Source organism: Lissotriton vulgaris, chromosome 8, assembly GCF_964263255.1.
Source record: "Lissotriton vulgaris chromosome 8, aLisVul1.2, whole genome shotgun sequence".
Classification (NCBI taxonomy): domain Eukaryota; kingdom Metazoa; phylum Chordata; class Amphibia; order Caudata; family Salamandridae; genus Lissotriton; species Lissotriton vulgaris.
Genome location: NC_141696.1, coordinates 327301187 through 327322071, shown reverse-complemented (window position 1 = coordinate 327322071; position 20885 = coordinate 327301187). Strand labels below are relative to the sequence as shown.

General features: G+C 45.2%; 1 protein-coding gene across 1 annotated transcript in view; it reads right to left on the bottom strand.

Annotated features, from left to right (window-relative positions):
• Positions 1 to 20885, bottom strand: part of TMPRSS7 (transmembrane serine protease 7) — a 454018-nt gene that overhangs the window by 208510 nt on the left and 224623 nt on the right. Inside the window, exon 7 of the mRNA XM_086933268.1 lies at positions 15794 to 15900. Coding sequence (XP_086789394.1) covers positions 15794 to 15900 — 107 coding nt within the window. The remainder of the gene's footprint in view (positions 1 to 15793; positions 15901 to 20885) is intronic.

The window sequence follows — 20885 nt, the reverse complement described above, 5'->3', positions numbered from 1 at the left end:
TACAGATGTCTTCCCTCCATGCTGTAACTTATATCAGTACTCCATCTGTGGGCTCCAGGGGCCCCTGCAACGTGCCCGGACTCATGCTGTCCAAAACTCCTCCTGTGTCTCCAGTCAGGCAAGACCCTCAGATACAAGCAAATGTTGCTGTCCCAGTCATCGAACCCAGTAGCCAGAGGGTCTGCCAGACGTTTCAACTATGGTGCTTCAAATATGAGACCCAGAGATGCCATTTTATTTACATGGATACCACGCTCCAAATCAGGCCTCCCTCTCGTGCATATACCTCTGAACTTTGGTCATGCTAAGGAGTGTTATCAATCTCAGATGATTGAGGACAAGTAATAATAAAAGGGGTCTTATCATGCGCAAACATAGCCCAATGGGCGTCAAGGCGCCTAATTCAAATCCAGCTCATAGCAAAGCCCCTGCAGCTCAATCTGTGTAGGCTCTAGAAAAGCACCACGTTTTTAGGGCCTTTTTAAACAGCGCTAGAGAGGGTAAGGTCTTCATCTCCATCGGCAGGGTGTTCCAGAGTTGTGGAGCAACGACTGAAAAAGCCCTGGCTCCCCATCTGGTGAGCTTAAAACGAGGGACAACAAGTTGGAGTAGTCCCGAAGAGCGCAAACACCTTGGGGGGTGGTATCGGGTAAGCAGGGAGCTGATAGCGCCTTTAGATCCATCCTCGAGTGCTCTATAGGTCAAACACAGAATTTTGAAATAAATTCTGTGCTGAATAGGCAGCCAATGGAGGTCTCTCCTCGCAGCAGTAGCAGAAGAGGACCTGGGAAGATCCAGGACAAAGCGTGCAGCAGCGTTCTGCACGATTTGCAGTCGATGTATGAGGCCCTTGTTGGATTCCATGTAGAGAGAGTTGCAATAGTCCAACCTGGAACCAACAAGGGCGACTGCAATCTGCTTGCGTGCTTGAAGAGACAGATAGCTGCGAATTCTATTGAGCGTCCTGATCACGCCCCAGCAGGTCGAGACAGTCCTATTCACCTGTAAGGACATCGAGAGTGAAGTATCGAACATTACACCCAGGTTTCTGGCAGATTGAGAGGGAGTGGGGCAAGTGCCAAGAGAGGTGGGCCACCACTCACTCGACCAGATATCTTGGTCCTTCCCAAAGATCAAGACCTCAGTCTTGTCGCCATTTAGCTTCAGGGAGTTGGTAACCATCCAATCAGCAACGTGTTGCATACAGGACCTGAAGCTAAAGGCAGATGTTATGACAGAGGACTGAGTGAGTGAGACCATGATCTGGGTGTCATCGGCGTATGATACCACCTCCATCCCCTGCGATCTTACTAGCCTAGCAAGGGGGGCCACGTAGATGTTGAACAGGGTCGGACTTAATGCCGACCCCTGTGGCACCCCACATTGCAAAGACTTTGCTGGGGAGAGGTGGTTGCCGAGCATCACTCTCTGTTCCCTATCAAGGAGAAAGGAGTTGAGGAGATTCAGGGCCGGGCCAGTGACACCTGCCTCCCTAAGCCGAGATGTTAAAATGGCAGGGGACAGAGTGTCAAATGCGGCCGTGAGGTCCAATAGCACAAGAACAGTAGTTTGTCCCGCATCAACCTTGCGTCGGATGTTGTCGACTACAGAGGTGAGGGCAGATTCTGTACTATGCTGTTTTCGAAATCCATGCTGGGTAATGTCAAGATACTCCGAGGCTTCAAGGAAAGAGGATAGATGGCAAGTAACCCTTTTAGGGCATCCTCATTTCAAGTGGTGATTGTTGAGTAGGATTTTGTTGGATATCATGAAACAAGGAAGCAGAAGACTCAGGAATTATATCTGGCCAGTCATGATCCCAGCCACGCCACTACCTCATGCTTGTTGTTATATTTAGTAGTGCCTTTCACTTTCTTGCCGCCTAATAAATTCATATGAATGCAAATACAGGCTCCTGAGGTGGGTCCCCTCTGGGTGTTCACTCCCAGGAAGCTTCAAGCGAGCTATGCAGTCCAAGCCCAGGGTCTAACACGATTGACCAGGTCAGGAGTGGATCTTTCAAAGTAGCAGTTATAGGCTCAAAGTAACTAGAGCACAGTCAAAGTGCTGTGCTGTGGTCCTGCTGGTAGCCTAGGGTAATATTCCTGTCATCCTGGGGGGAATAAGGTAGAAAAACAAGTATTTTGGCTACTGGGAAAGATAAGGCGTCAAGATTATGGCAGAAAAGAGTGAGGCAGTCAGGGAGGCTTTAATTTTTCTGTGCACTGTGGGCATAGAAGATAAAATTTTGGGTTTCATCTCAAGCTTGGGTCGGATTTTCTAAAGGGAGGCAGTGAGTGACAGTCACAGTTGAAGCGTCAGACCGGCTCAGCGAGTGCTCATTATTTTCACCATTTTGAAAGAAAAACATCCCTCTCACTGGCCCCTTTGGTATCATTTATTGTGTAGAAGGGATCGTTTTCATGTCCAAGAATGTACATTTATTGAGTCCGAACCCATCAAAAACAAGCAGGCCTGCAGTCTCCTTGCCCTGCATAGGAATCCCATGGAAGGTCCATTCGCATGCAACTAAAGGTTGCCCCACCCCTATGTCCTGATGAAGACCCTTTAAGATGGTTTCAAACTGCCACTAATTCCTCGGTCAAAATGTTGATGATATATATTGACTGAACCAAAGCAATAATCCCCCTTGGACTTTTAAGATATTTCTAGAAGCCCCTTGTGCTAAGGATTTGGACATCCATTTTTGGGGGCATACAGCTTGCAGGCTGCTCTAGGACTGCATTTTGTTGTATTCTATGTGTACAGTCAATTCATACTTCAAATTGTCACACTGCACAAGCCCCTTTATCACACTATTCCCACTAATTGGAGCAACCTTTATTCTACTGTACATAGATATCCCGATAAGAAAATACATGCATTTTGTAACCAAGTATTTCTCACTGGTTGTGTTTCTGTTCTTTTGTGTTGGTAATTTATTCTTTATTTCACCCTTAATTCATTGCGAACTTGCATGGTAATTGTTCACTAACAGAAATGTTGTTTATACTAAGGGTGGGTTTAATTGGCAGAGTACCACTACACGGAATTCTGCAGAATCTAGGGTGCAGTGAATGTTATAGTATCCAATATCAAAACATTCCTCAAGGAGCAGGCTCTCGGACTCAGCTGAGATCCAATACTTTAATATTCACTGAACTCCAGAATCTCGCCCCTAATGCTTTTTTCCCATAACTTTGCTTGGGGTGGTCCTAGGAGGGTGGGACCACCACTGAATCGTTCATCGTGATATGCTCTTTGTGTTCAAGGCATCTGCTTACCCTCCCGCTAGGTAAGGGGTTGACCCCAAAATCATCACCTCTCTCATTGCCTGACGTTTTTCAAAGTTCACTTTTGTGAGTTGGTTATATGCTTTTTAGCATGTAAAGATAAAGTTGATAGGGTTGTGGGTACAGTAGGTAACTCCATTGCATAGCGGAGTGGTGATTTTTTAATAAATTCTGTGTTTTCAATAAAATGTGTAGTTACCAAATGTATGCAACTTCCGCTAGCATAGCGAGTTCATTGCCCAAGGTTGGTGTATATTATTTGCAACCCAGATCCTGAGGTTCACTGGGTCACCCCATTAGAAACTAAGAAGGAATATGGTATCAGCAGCTAATTTGTCTGCACACTCCTTAAGCTAAGGCAAAATAAAGGAAGAGAAGGTAGTGGCAGGTGCCCCCTTAACTGGGGGAGAAGCGATGTTAGCAATCAAAGCAAAGAGTATCTTATCAGCGGCGGCTTGTGGTGAAGAGTCGTTCTGGGTTGTTGATGCAGACATGGTGTGGTGCAGCGGGGGAGAGGCCAGCCAGCATAGGAGGTTTGATCAAGGGAGTGACGATGAAACAATTACACATGAGGGCTGAATCAGCCTTGCCTGTGTCTACCGCGGTGTGGAACATAAACAGTAGATGGCTTGATGATGCAACCTCGGTTGTTATTTGAAGCCAGCAGATTGTGCCAATATTGTCAAGCGAGGATGCAGCCGCTAGTGTAAGGGAGAGCTAGAAGGTGGCACTGCAGCATGAGGTCAGCAGCGCTGCAGAGCGCTGTTTCTAAGTGCAGTTGAAAACCCGAGCCTTTACTACAGGACCAGCTGTAGTGGTAAGAAAGAAAGCAATGGGGGCCAAACTTTGTTTTGAACAGCTAGGTGACAAAAACATTGAGGCAATGAAAATTGGGGCACACATTGAGTTGAAGGTGGTTTAAGTCAGCATTGATAAATACAGTGTTTTTTTCACTTTTCGCAGCTAAGACAAAAAGGCAGTTGCCTTGGAGGAAAGATTAATTTCTGGATAAAGCAGATGCAGGAAGGAGTGTAGGGCACCATGGGAAGTGGTTGTAAATTCCAGATGACAAAGTGCACAGTAGAGAAATTCAGAAGAGTAGTGCAAGTAAACTGGACCACAGCTTGCTCACATTGGTTCAAACCATGTACAAGAGGCTAGGCATGGTGAGCTGCAATGGGCCTGGATGGAAGCAGCCTAATCACATTAGACTGAAGAGAGGGAGAGGTTCTAATCAACCAACTGGCGTCATGGAAAGAGGAGACTGCTGTGCATTGCACCAAAAAGCAAAACATTGAATGGAGATTGTTTGCTGGTGGTGTGAGTGATGGTGAACTTCTGTGGGTGAGTAGAAGGGTTGGAGATGAGCGGTGGCATGAGGATGTGATGGATTTGGATTACCAGGAGGATGAAGAAGAGCTGGTTGAGAGAGATTCCAAGTTTGCAAGAGGCAGATACACAGGGCAGAGTGGGGCAATTGGAAAAGGAGGTGACTAATGTGAAAGAAAAGAGATCTATTTTACAGACAAAAGAAGCATAAAAAGAGTGGTAGACTAATGAAGACAGATGCAGACAGCCAAGAGAAATGTACGGGATGAGACACTCAGCTGCCCAACATGGATTAGATATAGATGAGAAAGGCTGGTTGTTTGTTGGGATGGGGGAATATAAAAATAGTGGTCATGACTGTTGAGAAAGATGTGGGCCATATTTCACGGATAAACAATTTGGGACAGGGGTAGATTTGGAGGCTAATGTGGTGTGGGAACAGCAAAAGAACACAGCAGAAGAGAAAGAGAAAAATTAACATGGTGATAAGTTAGTCACAGGCATAAAGGGAAGGGTTTAAACCAGAGAAACCCTGGGGGATAATGGGTTGTGGCAACCCTCAACAATGCTGCATATGCTGCATATAGCCAGTGGTTCGGTAGTACCATATATATCTTTTCTGGAATGCCCCACCCATGCAAGGGGAAGGTGACAGGCGTTAATCAGGCTGAATGTTCAATACGGGCTACTGTGTGAGAAACCCAAGGCATCAAGACCAGTGTGCAAGTGTGGGGGAAAACACGTGTTACAATGTTTAGAAGAATGGGCAAACTTTGCACAAATTGGTCAAGGAAGGGGCAGAAGGGGAGTCAACAACAGCCCGGTAACAAGGAGTTTTACATCAATTAATATGACTAAGTTGAGTTTCTGGCTAGCTTTTTACATAGACAGAGATGCTGCCAGAACGTTAAAATTGTGTTTTCAGGAAGGGTTCAGGTTGGGTTATCAAGGGCCTAGACAGAGGAAGTTTGCAGGCAAATTGGAATCAGCAAGAGACATGCTGAAAGGTGTGGGGGAGAAGTTGTTAAAAGAGGTTGGGAAGGGGAGGATGGCAGGCCCGTTCAATATTTGGCCACTGTAGAACCTTATTGTATCACCTTTGGGAGTAGTTGCCAAGAGAGCTAAAAGGGAAATCCAGATGACTTATCACTTGTTATGGCCTGAAGGTTTGTCTGTGAATAAGTTCATTGCTAGAGAAGACACAGCAGGGTAGTTTGCATTGTTTGCTGTTGCAATTGAGTTGGTGAGATGTGGCGAAGATACAGAGGTGGCAAAATGTGATATAAAGGCTACCTTTTGGTCTGCTAACTGTACATTAAGTGCATTTGGGAATACAGTTTAAAGGCTGTATATATGTAGACAAGGTGTAATCAATGGATCGTGCAATATTGTGGTAAAGCACATGATGTTTCACAATAAGGGCAGGCCATGGTGATACATTGTTTGGATGACTTCTTGTTTCTTTGGGCAGCAGTCACAGGGGCATGTGGCTCAGCACTGAAGGATTTGAAGCTATGGTGGAGGACTTAGGCATACCAATGGCATCAGAAAAAATGGAGGAGCCTCGTCCAAAGTTGGTTTATCTGAGCATTCAGACTTGATATAGAAGTGAGGCTGCTATAGAATATAATACAATAAATAGTTGCATTGTCGGAAAATGCTATAGCAGTTACAAAGTTATATTTGTGTCAGGTACAGCTTCTGCTCTAGCATCTAAACTTTGCATGTAGAGAGCAAGTAGAGCCTTTTGCAGAAGGTTAGGTTTTGCATTATCCGATGCAAAGTTCCTGCATCACAGAGGAAAAAATCCACTGTGTTCCAGGCTGATCTGGAAGTCTGAATGTTGTTTCTGAGGATCTTTCATGGAGAGACAATGTGGTCTCTTGGATTTTGTATGGCTAATTCAAATCTTCTCAGATGCAGCACTCTTTTGTGAATTTGGGCTTTTTAGGATGGAATTTTGTGCTGGGAAAGGTGGCCGAGCAGGGGGAGCAGAAGGAGAGGACAATGGAGTTCTTTCCATCCTTAGTAGCAATTTTCTTGTGGAGTAAGGAGCTAGCAAACATGTACAGTGACTTTTAATGTAGACAATGAAACAAATGTGGCATTTGTAAATGGACAGAAATTGAATGGCAAGACATTTCTAAAGTTGTTACAGCCCTTCATGCTTGATTACTTGATGTACAACATTATCTTTACAACGAAGCACGTGCAGGTGTGGACAATACCATTACAGATGCATGGTCTCACTCACAGTGGCAGAGATTCAATGATTTGGCATCTGGAGTGGGCACATGGAAAACTTAGGTACCTGAGGAAGTTTTGGAGCTCGGAGACTGAGGATTCTGGGGTTGGAAGAGAATTTGCACACAGAAACATCCAGGTTAGCCTGCAGATGAGCCTGGGAAGAGTTTGTGCCAATGGGTACAGTTAAAAGAGGCCGAGATTGGAGGGGTCTGTAAAAAAGAAGGGAGGATGTAATACGTTTTATTATGAACAATGTGGAAAAGGTGTTTCAGCTACAACAGTTCCAGGGAAATGTTCAGGGCTTAGCTTTTACAACAATTCTTTTGGAGGTATGAGCCCACAGCAGGAGAAATGGGAAACAGAATGTTGCAAAGTTGAGCAAAGGAGAAAAGACAAGAGAGAAGGGTAAGGGAGTCTATAACCATGCAGAAATTGTTTGTGTTGGTGTGAGGCTTGCAAGAGATCTGTCATTTCAAGTACAGTTGTTCAAATTATGAATGTTATGATTATTTGTTTATGCATTTCGGATTTTAAAGTTGTTGGGGAGGGAGAGAGATAACAGCATTCAGGTGGAAGAGGTGGTACAGAAGAAAAGGACATTGCATGTAACTCTGGAAAAGTCAATGGGGAAAGTACAAGGGGCAAAAGCAATGTTAAACAGGATTAAGGGACCGTATAACAGGGGATGGGAGATTGACTGGAGTTCAATGAGCCTGTTGAGGGAAGGGTTGGCAGGGTCTTTTGTTACCAAGCTAGGGAAGTGATACTGGCATCACAAGTTCTAGGAACAATGAGAACAGTTCAAGCTAAAAATGTTGACAAGGCATCACAGTTTGGTACTCATTAGTTTCGTACTGGAGCAGCATCTGAGGCTAACAAGCTGAGGTCTTCAATGAAGGATATAATGCATCTGGGAAGGTGATCCTCTGGATGTTGCTTGACATATATTAGCCACACTGAGGACATACATTGATTATGTGTTTAATTCGTTTTTTCTCTTTTGTTTCCAGGTTGTGTGGCAGGACCGAGTGCTATGTTGGTTCTGTTGTGAATTGTTGGGCACTCCTTCATCAAATGGGCGAAGAAACAAGCAAAAAAATTGCCTTTTGAAAAAATTGTGGGTTTTCCAGCCACTGAAATTAAAATTGATTGATAGGACAGAGGGGGTATGAAGCAATTGATGGCCTGGCTTTCTAACCTAGACACTGTCCAGACGTGTTGATCATCCACTTAGGTGAGAACAATTTGGTGCAACTGTAGAGAATTTGTGTGATAAAAGCCATGGAAATAGATTTGGAAGTGATTGGAAGGTCGTGGTCATGCACTTATATTTTTTGGACAGCACTTGTTGCAAAGAGAGTCTGGAGTGGGGCTGTTAAGTACAATGTGGTTGAAACAGCAAAGTGTAAGGTAAACTGGGAAATGCACTGTTTCTGACAGCATGGGGAAATAGGAGTGATTGAACATAATGACATTAAGAAGGAAGGGTTTTACACTATTTTGCCAAGGTGGAGAGCATTTGTCCTTTTTGGGTAATGAGTTTTACCTTTTGGAGTTGAAGGCTCAGTTGGCAAAGAAACTAGGGGTGTGTTGATGACGGTAAAATACACACAGGTTGCTTGGAGACATCCTGACTAGGGAGACTTTCTATGTTGAGCAGGCTGTTGGGGCGACAGCCAGTACTTAATGTCAGAGAGAAAGCGAAAGGGGCAGAGGAAGTCTGTTCACGGTTTTTCCTGAGCAACAGACACGTGTAGGGCTCACTCATTAGGCCAAAAGGGCTGTGGCCTTGACAGAGGGTACTTGGCAGATGGAGTACAGGGAAGGGGTGCTTGGGTCAGGTATGAAAGGAGGTTGAAAGAAATCGAAAGGGGCATGGTGCTGAATGGCTGGATGTTTTGTACAAGGGTGTGCACAAATTTCGAGGGAATTTTAAGTGTGAGAGGGGATAGATTGATGAATTGTATTAGTGAAGCAGGGTTGCTTATTATGTTATGGTGAATTTAAAGTTTCAGCTGTATACCTGCACTGATAACGTTGCCTTTTTTTCTCTTTATTTTGGACTGCCCATTCTATGCCGTTTCGCCTAAAGATAGATGTAGTAAAGGAAGTAACAGAGTCCACTGTAGAAATAGGTTCCTTTATTGTAAGTTCCTTCCAAGATATTAAGTACAGAAGTAAGACAAGTAAAACCCCACCAGGAGCTAGCTTTTAGCAGCTCAGCCTGAGATAATCAACTGCCACAGTACAGGTAGAGAGAGACACCGTGAGCCAGAGAGTCACCCAAGCATTCTATTGTGTCACAGATGACATAGAACAGTCTATCTGGTGAAAAGCATTCGAGAGGACATTTAATACACATCCTCTTCCCTAATCGAATAGGGACAGAACAGAGAATACAAAAGGCAAAATACCTCAAATGCAACATCAGCAGAAAAGTACATGAATGAACCAAATGAGATGTTCAGAGAAAACATAAGCACGAGGTATTATTAGCAGAAAAGTGAACAAAGAAAACCAAATGTAATTCTACATGCCTCATCCCCCTCCCTTAACGAACCAAAGCAGCTAAGCTAAGTGGTCACACTCAAAACCTCCCCACACATGGGTACACCACAGGGTAAACACCCTAGAACAAAAGTGAGTGTAGACGGAGACGCTAGAGAGGGACACATAGGGGTAAAAATTCACTCAAGACAAAAGAGAGCAAACCCCCTAATTCAGCAAAGAAAAATGAACTTTGCAAAGAACTAGAACCTCCCCTGATAAAGACGTGCTGACACTAAAGATATGATAAACTCACAGCACAAAGTCTTACCAACATGAAACCCTGGCCACGAGTTACAAGAAGGTAGACTTAGACCAGAACATAGTGCACAAACAGACTCCACCAAAAGCAGGGGACAACGCAGAATATGAGGAATGGACTACCCGCAAACACTCAACCTCCCCTGAAAAGGGTACACCGCAGGATAGGAACCCTGGGAAGAAAAATGGGGCATGGACTACCCGCAAACAGACATCCTCCCCTGAAAAGGGTACACCGCAGGGCAATAACCCTGGGAACAAAAATGGGGCAAGGACTACCCGCAAATACACAACCTCCCCTGAGTAGGGTACACCACAGGAAAATGAACCTGGGAACAAAAATGGGGCATGGACTACCCACAGACACAACTAGATGGGGCAAGGACTACCCGCAAACTACCACTACATGGGGCATGGACTACCCACACACACAACCTTCCCTGAAAAGGGTACACCGCAGGACAATACCTGGGAACCAAAATGGGGCATGGACTACCCGCACACACCACTACCTCAGAAAACTAAAAGAAATGGGCAGTGACTACCCCCCACAACCTCCCCAAATTAACGGGCACACACTCTATGTGAAGACTAAATAAGGACACAAACCAAATGACAGTACACTGCAGTCACGAGCTGTGCAGAACACTTACTGTCACACAACCCACATGGATTAAAAGAGAGTACACACCCACAACTTCACCAAAGTGTACACCATGTGTTAAGCCACACAACAGTTGCCGTATCCCTTACACAAAAACAAAATGAATATAGACATTACAATGACTGGTGATCAGTCTTTACTCTCAATATCCAGACAAAACTTCACGCAGCTGCCAGCACACAATAAAAACACTGGAGTCCTTTCTATGTGCAAGCTCACCCACAACATGCACTGAGAAGCTAAACATTTCGAAGAATAAATAAACAAACAAAAGACATTAGCTCCGGTGAGCGGTCTCTCACCCGGGGTCACTGTACACAGCACCATGCAGTCGCCGTTGAATTCCGCCACAAAATTAAAATGTCATCCAGTCTATAAGGAGAGTACAGAATTCCATTGCAGCTCTCTCCATGACACCGAGCATAAGGACAGTCCAGAATTTCACTGCTCCTTTCTCTGTGACACAGACCATAAGGAGAGCCCACAATTCCATTAGTCCTCTGGCCGTGACACAAACCATGGGCGCGGGCCAGGTGACAGACTGCGTCGCACTAGTGAAAAGTTCATGGCCGTAATTGCCAATCAGATGTCAAAAGAGAGAAAACATGAACAGGATCCAGGCACAAAATGGAGGCACGCTTTCAGACGCAGCGCCGTGTGGCTCACGGTGCGCTGTTGCACGAATGCGTCACAAGACAGCCGTGAACTGGAGAAGAAGAACGTCATAGTGGATTCCTCCTGCCTCCGCGCGGCACCAAGAGACCGGTAAGGTGCGCGTGGATGAATTTTAAAACATAACATAGTGCAACGGTCTGCCATGGTATTGACTTCACTCGCAGTCACATTAAGGTCACATTAAGACACTCGTCGAACAAATGGCGAAAACGTCCAGAACCTCACTGACACTTCACGTGAAAACGCCAATCCTGACACAGACACCGCTGTTGAAGTGGACGATCAGAGGTTGTTGAAAAACACTGTCACACGCTGCCAGAATATAATTACTAAACAAGCAGAACAGCAATTCATTGAGGATGCAGGCAAAGCGTGAAGTATGGTCACAACACTACTAGCAAATAGGGCTTGAAAAGAAAAACAGGGGAACACCACAAAGTGTACACACCTGTTGGGCTTATGAGAGGCTAGTTGCAGGAGAGACAGTTCATTTCTTCCAGGTAACAACAGACTCCTCAGTAATGGATGGAAAACGCCCAGGGTGCAGGCTGTCCAGGTGGAACACGACACTGGTGGGGTCAGCTGGGCATTACCTTTCAGTTTAAGTGCGACATTTTCCACAATACTTGATGTCTTGGGTTCTTATCTTTGTAGTTGCTTAATTCCTTATTGATAACTGCACACGTAGGTTAATCCAGTTCAAAACGTCGCCAAATTGTAGTAAAGGAAGTAACAGAGTCCACTGCAGAGATAGGTTCCTTTATTGTAAGCTCCTTCCAAGATATTAAGTACAGAAGTAAGACGAGTAAAACCCCACTAGGAGCTAGCTGTTAGCAGCTCAGCCTGAGATGACCAACTGCCACAGTACAGGTAGAGAGAGACACCGTGAGCCGGAGAGTCACCCAGGCATTCTATTGTGTCACAGATGACATAGAACAGTCTATCTGGTGAAGAGCATTAGAGTGGACATTTACTACAATAGACATACATGGAGCCCACCCATATACATTTTTGGCTTTTTGTTTTTACCGATTTTAGTTCAACAAGGCAAAATCCCCAAACTACTTTTTGTTAAGATTGGCGAAGATTGAGCAAAAGAGCAAAACGTTAGGACTTGAAGTAGTTTCTCTTACAATTGAGTTAGTTAATAACTTTAAGAAGAGAAATAATATTGCTGACTCCTAAGTCTAGAATAAATGTGAAACATATAGATTGATAGAAATGTTATCTAAATGTCCCACTAAAACAGAGTGTATTTGATTGTGGCTAATCACCCTGCAGTAAATCTTAATCCATTATATATAAACTTCAACTTCTTGTGAATTGAACATGGACATTTAGAGTGGCACCCCGTATGTATGACCCTTAAAACATTCAGCAATTATTACATAATTTTCTCATAGAAAGCTGAATCTTTTATTATTTGAGGCACAAAGACCAGTTTTTACTGATAAATTACTGAGATCATTTTATACTGCATATTCAAGCTTATTTGTTGACAGCAACAAGTGACAGTTATATCTCTTGTGTCGCTAGTGTGACTCACTCACTTATTGCAGCCCTGCCAAGTACCACGCATCAGGCGTTAGACTAACGCATTTTAGTGCAAGTGGCCACATCACCGCACTAATATGCATTAGTCACGCATATAGAGCTCCCTGATACACTGCAGGAATCATGAGCCGCTCCAAAGACAGCCCCGTGCACAACGCTGTATCTGTGCAATTCTGTGCGCCTCAGCTCTGCCAGGCAATTTAGCCCGCTGGCGCACCTGGGAAACTGGTTGCTACGGTGACCAGGGGCCATAAGCTACATTGTTCCCATTACCATGCTGCACAGACAAAACACATTCTACTCTCTCTGGCAGCCCTGCCCAGCCTCTCTAAAACACACATAGCAGGCTGCTGGATCATCCAGGCATCAAGCATAAGGGTGTTACCCACTGACCCTCAGAACTTGGGTATATGAAATCTAAGGTTAGGTAGGTTCTGTCAGGAATGGAATAATTACTTTAACTATATTTTAAACATTTATACATGACAAGGAAAAAGGAAGCACACATAGATTGATGTAATCAAGAGGAATTGAATTAGCAAATTATTTTTACAATTTGCTCTGGTTGTGACGTAGTCAGGCTGTCACAGAAAACAAAACGTTATTAAAAAACAATGCAAAATAAACTAGTCTGTGATAAAGTGATCTAGAAGTGACAAAGTGCTTTGGGTGAATAACATATATACAGTGCTGTACAAAACATATATAACATTTTCATTCAATAGACATCAATCCTTATACACTTGAATCTCCAATCTATACACAGTTCTGCTATAGTTTCCAGGCCCAAAATACAGCAGAGACAGCTGTGCATTTACTAGTCACTGTGTGTCTGCCTTAGCTGACAACTGCAGCCTGCTGCTGCTTCCTGGCCCTCCTCCAGGGCTGGACTGGCTACCGGGCGTTTTGGTGTGCTGCCAAGCTGGGTCTGATTTTACTGTGGTGGGGGCTGATTTTGTTGATGTGGACCTGCGTGTGCTTCTAAATAGACAAAGCAAAACAAATGGTTTTAGGCACATGCAGTTCCCCATCAACGAAATCCGCCCCCAGCTTGGCAGCACACCAAAACACCTGGTAGTCAATCTGGCCCTGCCCCCCCTCCCCCGCTGCCCTGCCCCACCAAAGACAGAGGTTCTGGAAGACAATAGGCATTCCCAAGCCGAGAGGTCAGCCGACAGTCGCAGACACATTCCCCAGTCGAAAGACTGTTATGTTTTACACAAGGAGTGAATTTACAGTGGCAGGCAAGCCTATAATTAGCAACCACTGCCTATCAAAGATCAATAGGGCTGGGCAGTGCAGGTATGTCAGTCTATGGAGCCAGACTCTGCTCCTATTCCACCTCTGTTTCAACCCCTTCCATGCTTATGACGAGCCCAGCTCGTCATGAGGCACAGAGGAGCTGTGCTCATGACGAGCTGGGCTTGTCATTACGGGCGCGGCACTCCCACGTGTAATTGACTCCGCCTGTGCAGGAGAATCAATCAGTGGGCGGAGTCGTGACGAGCCCAGCTCGTCACGAGTACAGCTCCACTGTGCATCATGACGAGCTAGGCTCGTCACGAGCACTGCAGCCACGCGGCTCCCCTCCTCCCCCCCCCGCGCCGCAGGGGAATTACGCCCGCGGCGAAGGGGTTAAAGGTCTGACTGAAAAGGAGTGTATAGCATGTGTCTAACTAACTTAGCACACCAACTTTAACAGACAGAGAGAGTGTTGTGCGTCATGTTTAGTTGTTTCGCAAAAGCTGTTTTCTGAGCCTCACCCTCACTTGTGTGTTCTGTGTCTGAAGCCAAAGGGTGTGTTGTGGAGTTCATCACAGGGTATACAGGAAATCATCTGTGAAGCTGACAAAGGTGCAGAAAAATAACTCTCCCCTTGCTTGGAATTTGGTACTGGCAAGCAAACACTGATATTTCTGTTTGACAGAAAGGTGCAGATCTTCTGTTCTTAGGGTTTTACTCAGCGCAATGTCATTTCTTCTCTTTTGAAATCTTATTGATTTCTTCTTTAGTGTTCTTCTCTACCATAACTATTATTAGGTGTGGCTCTCAAGTACAGCCAGTTTAGACTGGCAGCCAGGCGAGGTGAGTCACACGCTCTAACGGTTTCTTATCCTGTGCACAATTCACTCATCAGATGATTCCTGCAGCATGTGCTTTAACCAACCTCGGCCACAACAATTCCATTTTGCTTAGAGGCATTTTTTTGTAATTAACATTTCGGACTGACACAGAGCACTGCCTAGTTGACAACATGCTCCTCCTGGCCCGATGAAGACACCCTCGTTATGAATGGAGTTAAAATGGACTGGGATAGGCAAGTGCGGTCCCCACCTCTCCCAGAGAATCAGGTTTTAAGATTCTGCAAAGGCCCAGACGAATAACATGAATTTGAAACCAATTGGTAGTGGGGCTGAGTTCCTTGTGTGTCCTAGAGTTTTCATGCAACAGTCAAAGGTGAATAATGGAGTGCTGTAGCAAGATCAGCGTTTTGTCTAGTGACAGTTGTCACAAAAGAACATGAATCACGCACATTCCCAAAACTGTATTTTATGAGTATTAGCTGTGAGTTTTTGCTTTTTACTGGGTTAATGCTCGCCCATTTCTGGTACTTTGCAGCAGTTTTAAAGATCTTAGGGGCAGATTTATGAAGGCCTGGCGCCGCCGGTGCGTCATTTTTAACATGGGAAAAAGTGACGCACCGGCGGCGCAAGTCCTTCATAAATCTGCCCCTTAGAGTTTCTCGTTGCTCCAATGGGTGTAATTTCTGATATGTATGTGTTTCCCTCGTCTTGATTGCTTGATTTTGCTCGCAAGAAAATGTCACCCATAGTCGTTGAATGTCACTCATAATTACACTGAAATTATGAAAATGTCACACATAAACAATTTGAAACCTTGGCAGCCATGTTATAGCGGAAGTGAGCAAATTATTGTATAGCCCTTTTCAACACTGTAAATCAAGCATGACTCTTACTACGGCCAGACCCGTTTGTTTTCTCTCCCAAAGCACACTGGTGAATGTGGTACATTCTCTAAATTTCCATTTTCAAAACAACACCTAACGGCACATTCAGATCGCTAGTAAATTGGCATCTTGGTTATCGTACTTTTTAAAAAAAACAGTAATTCAAAGTTTTTTTATAATGCCACAGGACAACTTTTGAATGTGGGGCTTCGATTAATATACATTTCTAATCAAAATACAGAGATGCATACTTACATCTCTTCATTAATCTTCCACCATCCGTGTTCACAGCCATTAACATTCTTCACCTTAATTGTATAATTATGAAATTTCAGTGCGATACCAAGGTCAGTTTGAGGAGTCTGCAATACAAGAGATGAATGAAAGTAATAAATATAGGGGCATATTCACAAGGAGCTATTGCTGAACTAATGGCACTTTATCGCAGCCAAAGTCGTGATAAATTTACCACCCCATTCACAAGCTTGTGATAACAGCCCAGAGCACCAGTTTTCCCGCAATAGCAGCCGCAAAAAACAACACCACAGAGGACCACCACACCTATCGCTAATGAGATGCAGAGTAGGTATTCCCGTGCAAAAAAACGCGACAACACAACACCTCAAGATTCACAACGACCAGCCACATCAGCGATAAGAACACAAAACACACAATAGGGTGCATTAGCATCTGGAAATTAACACCTGCTCTGACCTGGTGTAAAGTCGGACCACAGCCTGCACCACAAAAGGGAGCACCGCCCACAGCCACACCTGAAGACAAACAGATGCCATGGAGCAACAGGGCCACAATACCCACCAACACCACACACAGGTCCACCCCTCCTTGGCACCCCCTCCGACCAAAGACATGCCACATCAGCTACACCTATACATGTACAAAATAATTCGCCTGATGTGTACAATCACAACTGGTGACATGCATGTGTCGCCACAGAAATGAGCATCACACATTCACTTTCGAAGCAAACAATTAAACCTTATTGAAAAAAACACAGAAATGAAATGAAGACACATGGCATCTCCCCTCGGGACAATCCGTAGGCCGCATCCTGCAAGCCAAAAAACATGATGGGGAGGTGTGTCCTGCGCACATCAAAGGCCAGAGAGAGAGCGAAGGAGAGAGAGAGAAGAAGAGAAGGGGCGAGAGAGAGAGAGAGCAAGAAGAAGAGGGGGGAAAGAGCGAGAGAAAGAACAAGAGAGGGGAGAGAGAGTGCCGCCCCAGGGCCCCCAGGCCACACTGCTCACCTGCTGCCAGAAGTGTGTCCCAAGCACTTGCCGGTATGTATAGCAGTACACCTGGTCACACATCCAAGTCAGAGCCATCCTCTGAAACAGAGTCCAGATACATGACTGGCACGGTACACACACTTGCACAAGACAATGTCTCCCGCTCGCCCATGCACACCCAGGCAGAGGCACCCCAGTCCCTCCCGCCGCCCATCGGAACATGCCCGCCCATGCACATCCGGCCCCCACTGCTCACCTTCTGCCACCAGCATGTAGACAGCAGGTCCCTCCACGTGCCGCTGCAAGCCACAAGCCCGAGGCCCGCGGATATGGCACCCTCCACACCATGCAGTCATGCTGCGCAGGCCACCAGGTCCCACATTTGCTGCTGGGGCTTGATTACACCATGGCATAGGACATACCAGGGCACCCGGCAACATCGCAGCCTGCACAGCCGCTCAGCCCAATGGGTACCACTAACTCTGTGATCCCGGAAGTGAGGCCACGTTGCAGTAGGCCCGCGCAGCCCACTGGCTTAGCCTACTCTGCGGTCCAACAAGGCACAAAAATCTTGAACAGTCGAGACCGCCGGGACGGTTATCACCGCAAGCTGCACACCCGCTCAGCAGCTTAAGGTGCCAATGACTCATTGCACCCAAAGTCACCATCCCCTGGTGTGGTGCTTGTGCCTACCGCAATGCAGCATGTGCCATAAACCCTGTTCAACCCCAGCTCGAACTGTGGCGCTTGCTGCCTTCTGATTGGCGGAGATTTTCTCCTTGGTCCTCCGCTTGATGTCATTTCATCGCCACTTGACCTCGTCCATTGTCCTCTTGTGCTCCCCGATGGCATTCACCTTGTCCACGATGTCCCGCCAGATTCCATTTTTGGTGCCCAATGACACGTTGGAGGTGACGAACAGTTGTTGATGGTGGTCCATCACTCCATGACTATGATTCTGTTTGCCTGCGGACTGAACTTCATCTTCCTATTCTTCTTGTCCTTGCCCTTCCCTGTCCCCGAGCTCCCAGGCTGGTCATTCGGGTGCTTGTGGCGTTGCGCTCATCCTCTGCGCCTGCTCCGGCTGCCTCCATAGTATTTGGGTGTTGGTCAGTTTGTGTGTGTGTGTTTTTTCTACTTTTATTGTGTTTTTTCCCGCCTGCCAGGTGTGTGTTGCAGGTCTGGCACTGGTTATTGCTGTTTTCCGCATCGCGCTTTGGCCCATCCCAGATTTTTTGGTGTTGTGGTTTGTGTTTTGGACTCCATAGAGGTGGTTGCATCGCAGAAATTGTCAACGGTTTCGGCAGACTATCGCATGCTACCGCCGCGTTGTGAATTTTACGTTGCCACAGGGTTGTTTTCCCGCGTTAGGCTGCGATGTCGAAAGTTGCTTACGCTACTCTTGCAGTAGCTATCACAGGTTCTTGTGAATATGCCCCATAGTGTGTTCAGTATGTGAGCATTTACTCATATTTTAACTCACTATCACCTTGGTTAGTAGACTTGCAGAAAAAGAAACACATATATCAGCATAACTGTATTGCTTTATAAAGAATATTGAGAGTGTACGCATTGGCCTGGCACCAACGTGATGTTCAGAAGCGGTAACATGGATACATGCATACACTCATAGACCCTCCTAACTATATTAGGGCTTGGCGTCTTCACTCAGAGTTGCTGTGCTATGGTTGTACGATGGCACAACGCAAGGAAATACATCACATGCCATTACCACACATTTTCTTACCACTCATGTCTTCAACATGTATATGCTTGGGGAACAGCCATGACAACGCGGGGATTACCCCGCACTGCCATTACAACGCAGGGATTACAACAAAACTCGTTACAACGACTTTCGCTGAAGGGTGCTGTTTGATAGGGAATAGTTTAATTTTCTATCCACCACCTTCCCTACTGTCAACGTGGGCTGGAGTTTGAATAGAAAATTAAACTATTCCACTATCCAGCGCCCTCCAGCGAAAGTCGTGGTAATACCACGCGTTGTCATGAAATACAACCATAAGCTTTTACAACGCATGCTATTACCACAAATTATCTTTATATAATAAATACAATGTATTTGTGGGGGGTGACCCCCCATTCCCCTCAGCTTACCTTAAATCCATGGTAAAGGTATGCGTTGTAAGTATGCATGTGGTAAAAATATGCATGCTAAAAATTCGCATGGTAACGGCACAACAAGGTAAAACCTCGTTGTAAAGGCTGTTTGCCCTGTGCTATGAATGCCACTAAAATACTGTACGGGATTGGCAACACCCAGGAGAGGGCCCTGTGGAATTGTTTTACTGTATAACCAAGTCAACAGCATCTGTGAACATCAACTACTCTTCTAATCGTTGTATGTTCTTAATATCTTTGTATGTTGTTTCAAATGTCTACTTTTTCACCTTTAGAATATTCATTCATACTTATTTTTCATGTATACCTCACTGCATTGACATCATTTTGTGTCAAATATCACTGTTATCATTTTGTCATAATTCGTCAACTGATGCTTCATAGTAATCTTCTCTTCAGCTGTTGGATTAGGAGACACCTTACCACTACCATCTTCAAGGACTCTTGCTCTGCAGCTGGCATCAAGGACTCCATCCCCAAAGCATGCATCCGTGGCTGCAGAAGGTGAGTTGCTACTGCATATATATGATAGTTCCACGCCTGGATCACCAAATACTTTGATATATTTAGGTATATTTTTATTTTGCTAAGTTAAAGTGTGACTTCTTTCATAAATTTATTGTGAAGTATTGAAAAGGACAGTTAAGTATTTTAACTTTTATCATATTTCGCTAGCAGGTATTTGGGACACAGACCTGACAATGATGTGATACGGTCGAAAATCAGGGGAAGGCAGATAATTCCAGGAAAAAAGTTGGGGCATATTTACAAGCCCCTATCGCCACTACAACATCACTTTTCAGGGAACTGTGCTGGCGATAGGGCCTTCGCCTTAATTACAAGGAAGCATTACGCCACTTAATCCGGGCGGCGGCAGTGGATCTAATAGGTTAATGGAGGCGAGCCGTTACGAGCTAATTGCAGTAGCGTGAAGATAGCCTCCCCCGTCTAAGCCCACAGATGACAGCACTTTAGATCTGTGCTTTTTTTGCGCACCTGGAAACACTAGGTTGCAGCAACCGTACTTCACGGTAATTCTTTTACATGCTTATTTTTCACATATATCCACTGGTTGGACGCGCCTTAGCGAGCACGGACCACCAGGGATTTTTCACATCACTGGTCCTGAAGAAAGCTGCATGAATATAAAGAGACAGCTGAAACATGTCGACCTACCATTGAATTACCACCCTTAATATCCCACACATTGTTTTTAACAATATTGGTTGACCGCTGAATAAAATAGATTTTGGGTACAACTAATATTTTTTAATTCACCATCACTTGCACTCAATCACATACACTAAGTCCAATTCACAACAACCTGCTCCGCTGTAAATCAGGCGTCGAAGCACACTGGAGGGACATTCGGTTCCTCCAGTGGGAACCCCGTGATGAAGCATGTCACCACTAGGGTGAGTGAGGGTTCTTCTTAATAATTAATTATTTGTTTCTGGTGTATGTGTATTCACTTTTTTCCTTTGTCTGGTTCCAATATCGGTTTATCACTAGGAGGTGGAAGAATTTCTTGTCCTATGGGTTGCCTGACTCTATTTGTATGTCTAAGGCTCCAATAAGTCACTCCTTAGTTGTTTTTTGTGTTTTTTTTGCATATTTACAAGCCCCTATCGCCACTACAACATCACTTTTCAGGGAACCGTGCTGGCGATAGGGCCTTCGCCTTAATTACAAGGAAGCATTACGCCACTTAACATGGCACCATTTCCTGCTATACTTAGCATGAAAGGGGAGGGCAATGGGTGTTTCTGTGGGCGTTCTACCGTAACACTCATTGATTTTGACGCTGCCCCATATTTACAAGGGTGGCGCAAATATGCGGCTGCACCAAAATTAAGACCACGGAAAACCTGGTCTTACCCTGGTGAAAGAGGAGAAATGTTTAATTTCTCCTGGTTTTTACTGTTTCCATGTATGCTGCGTTGTGCAGCACACAT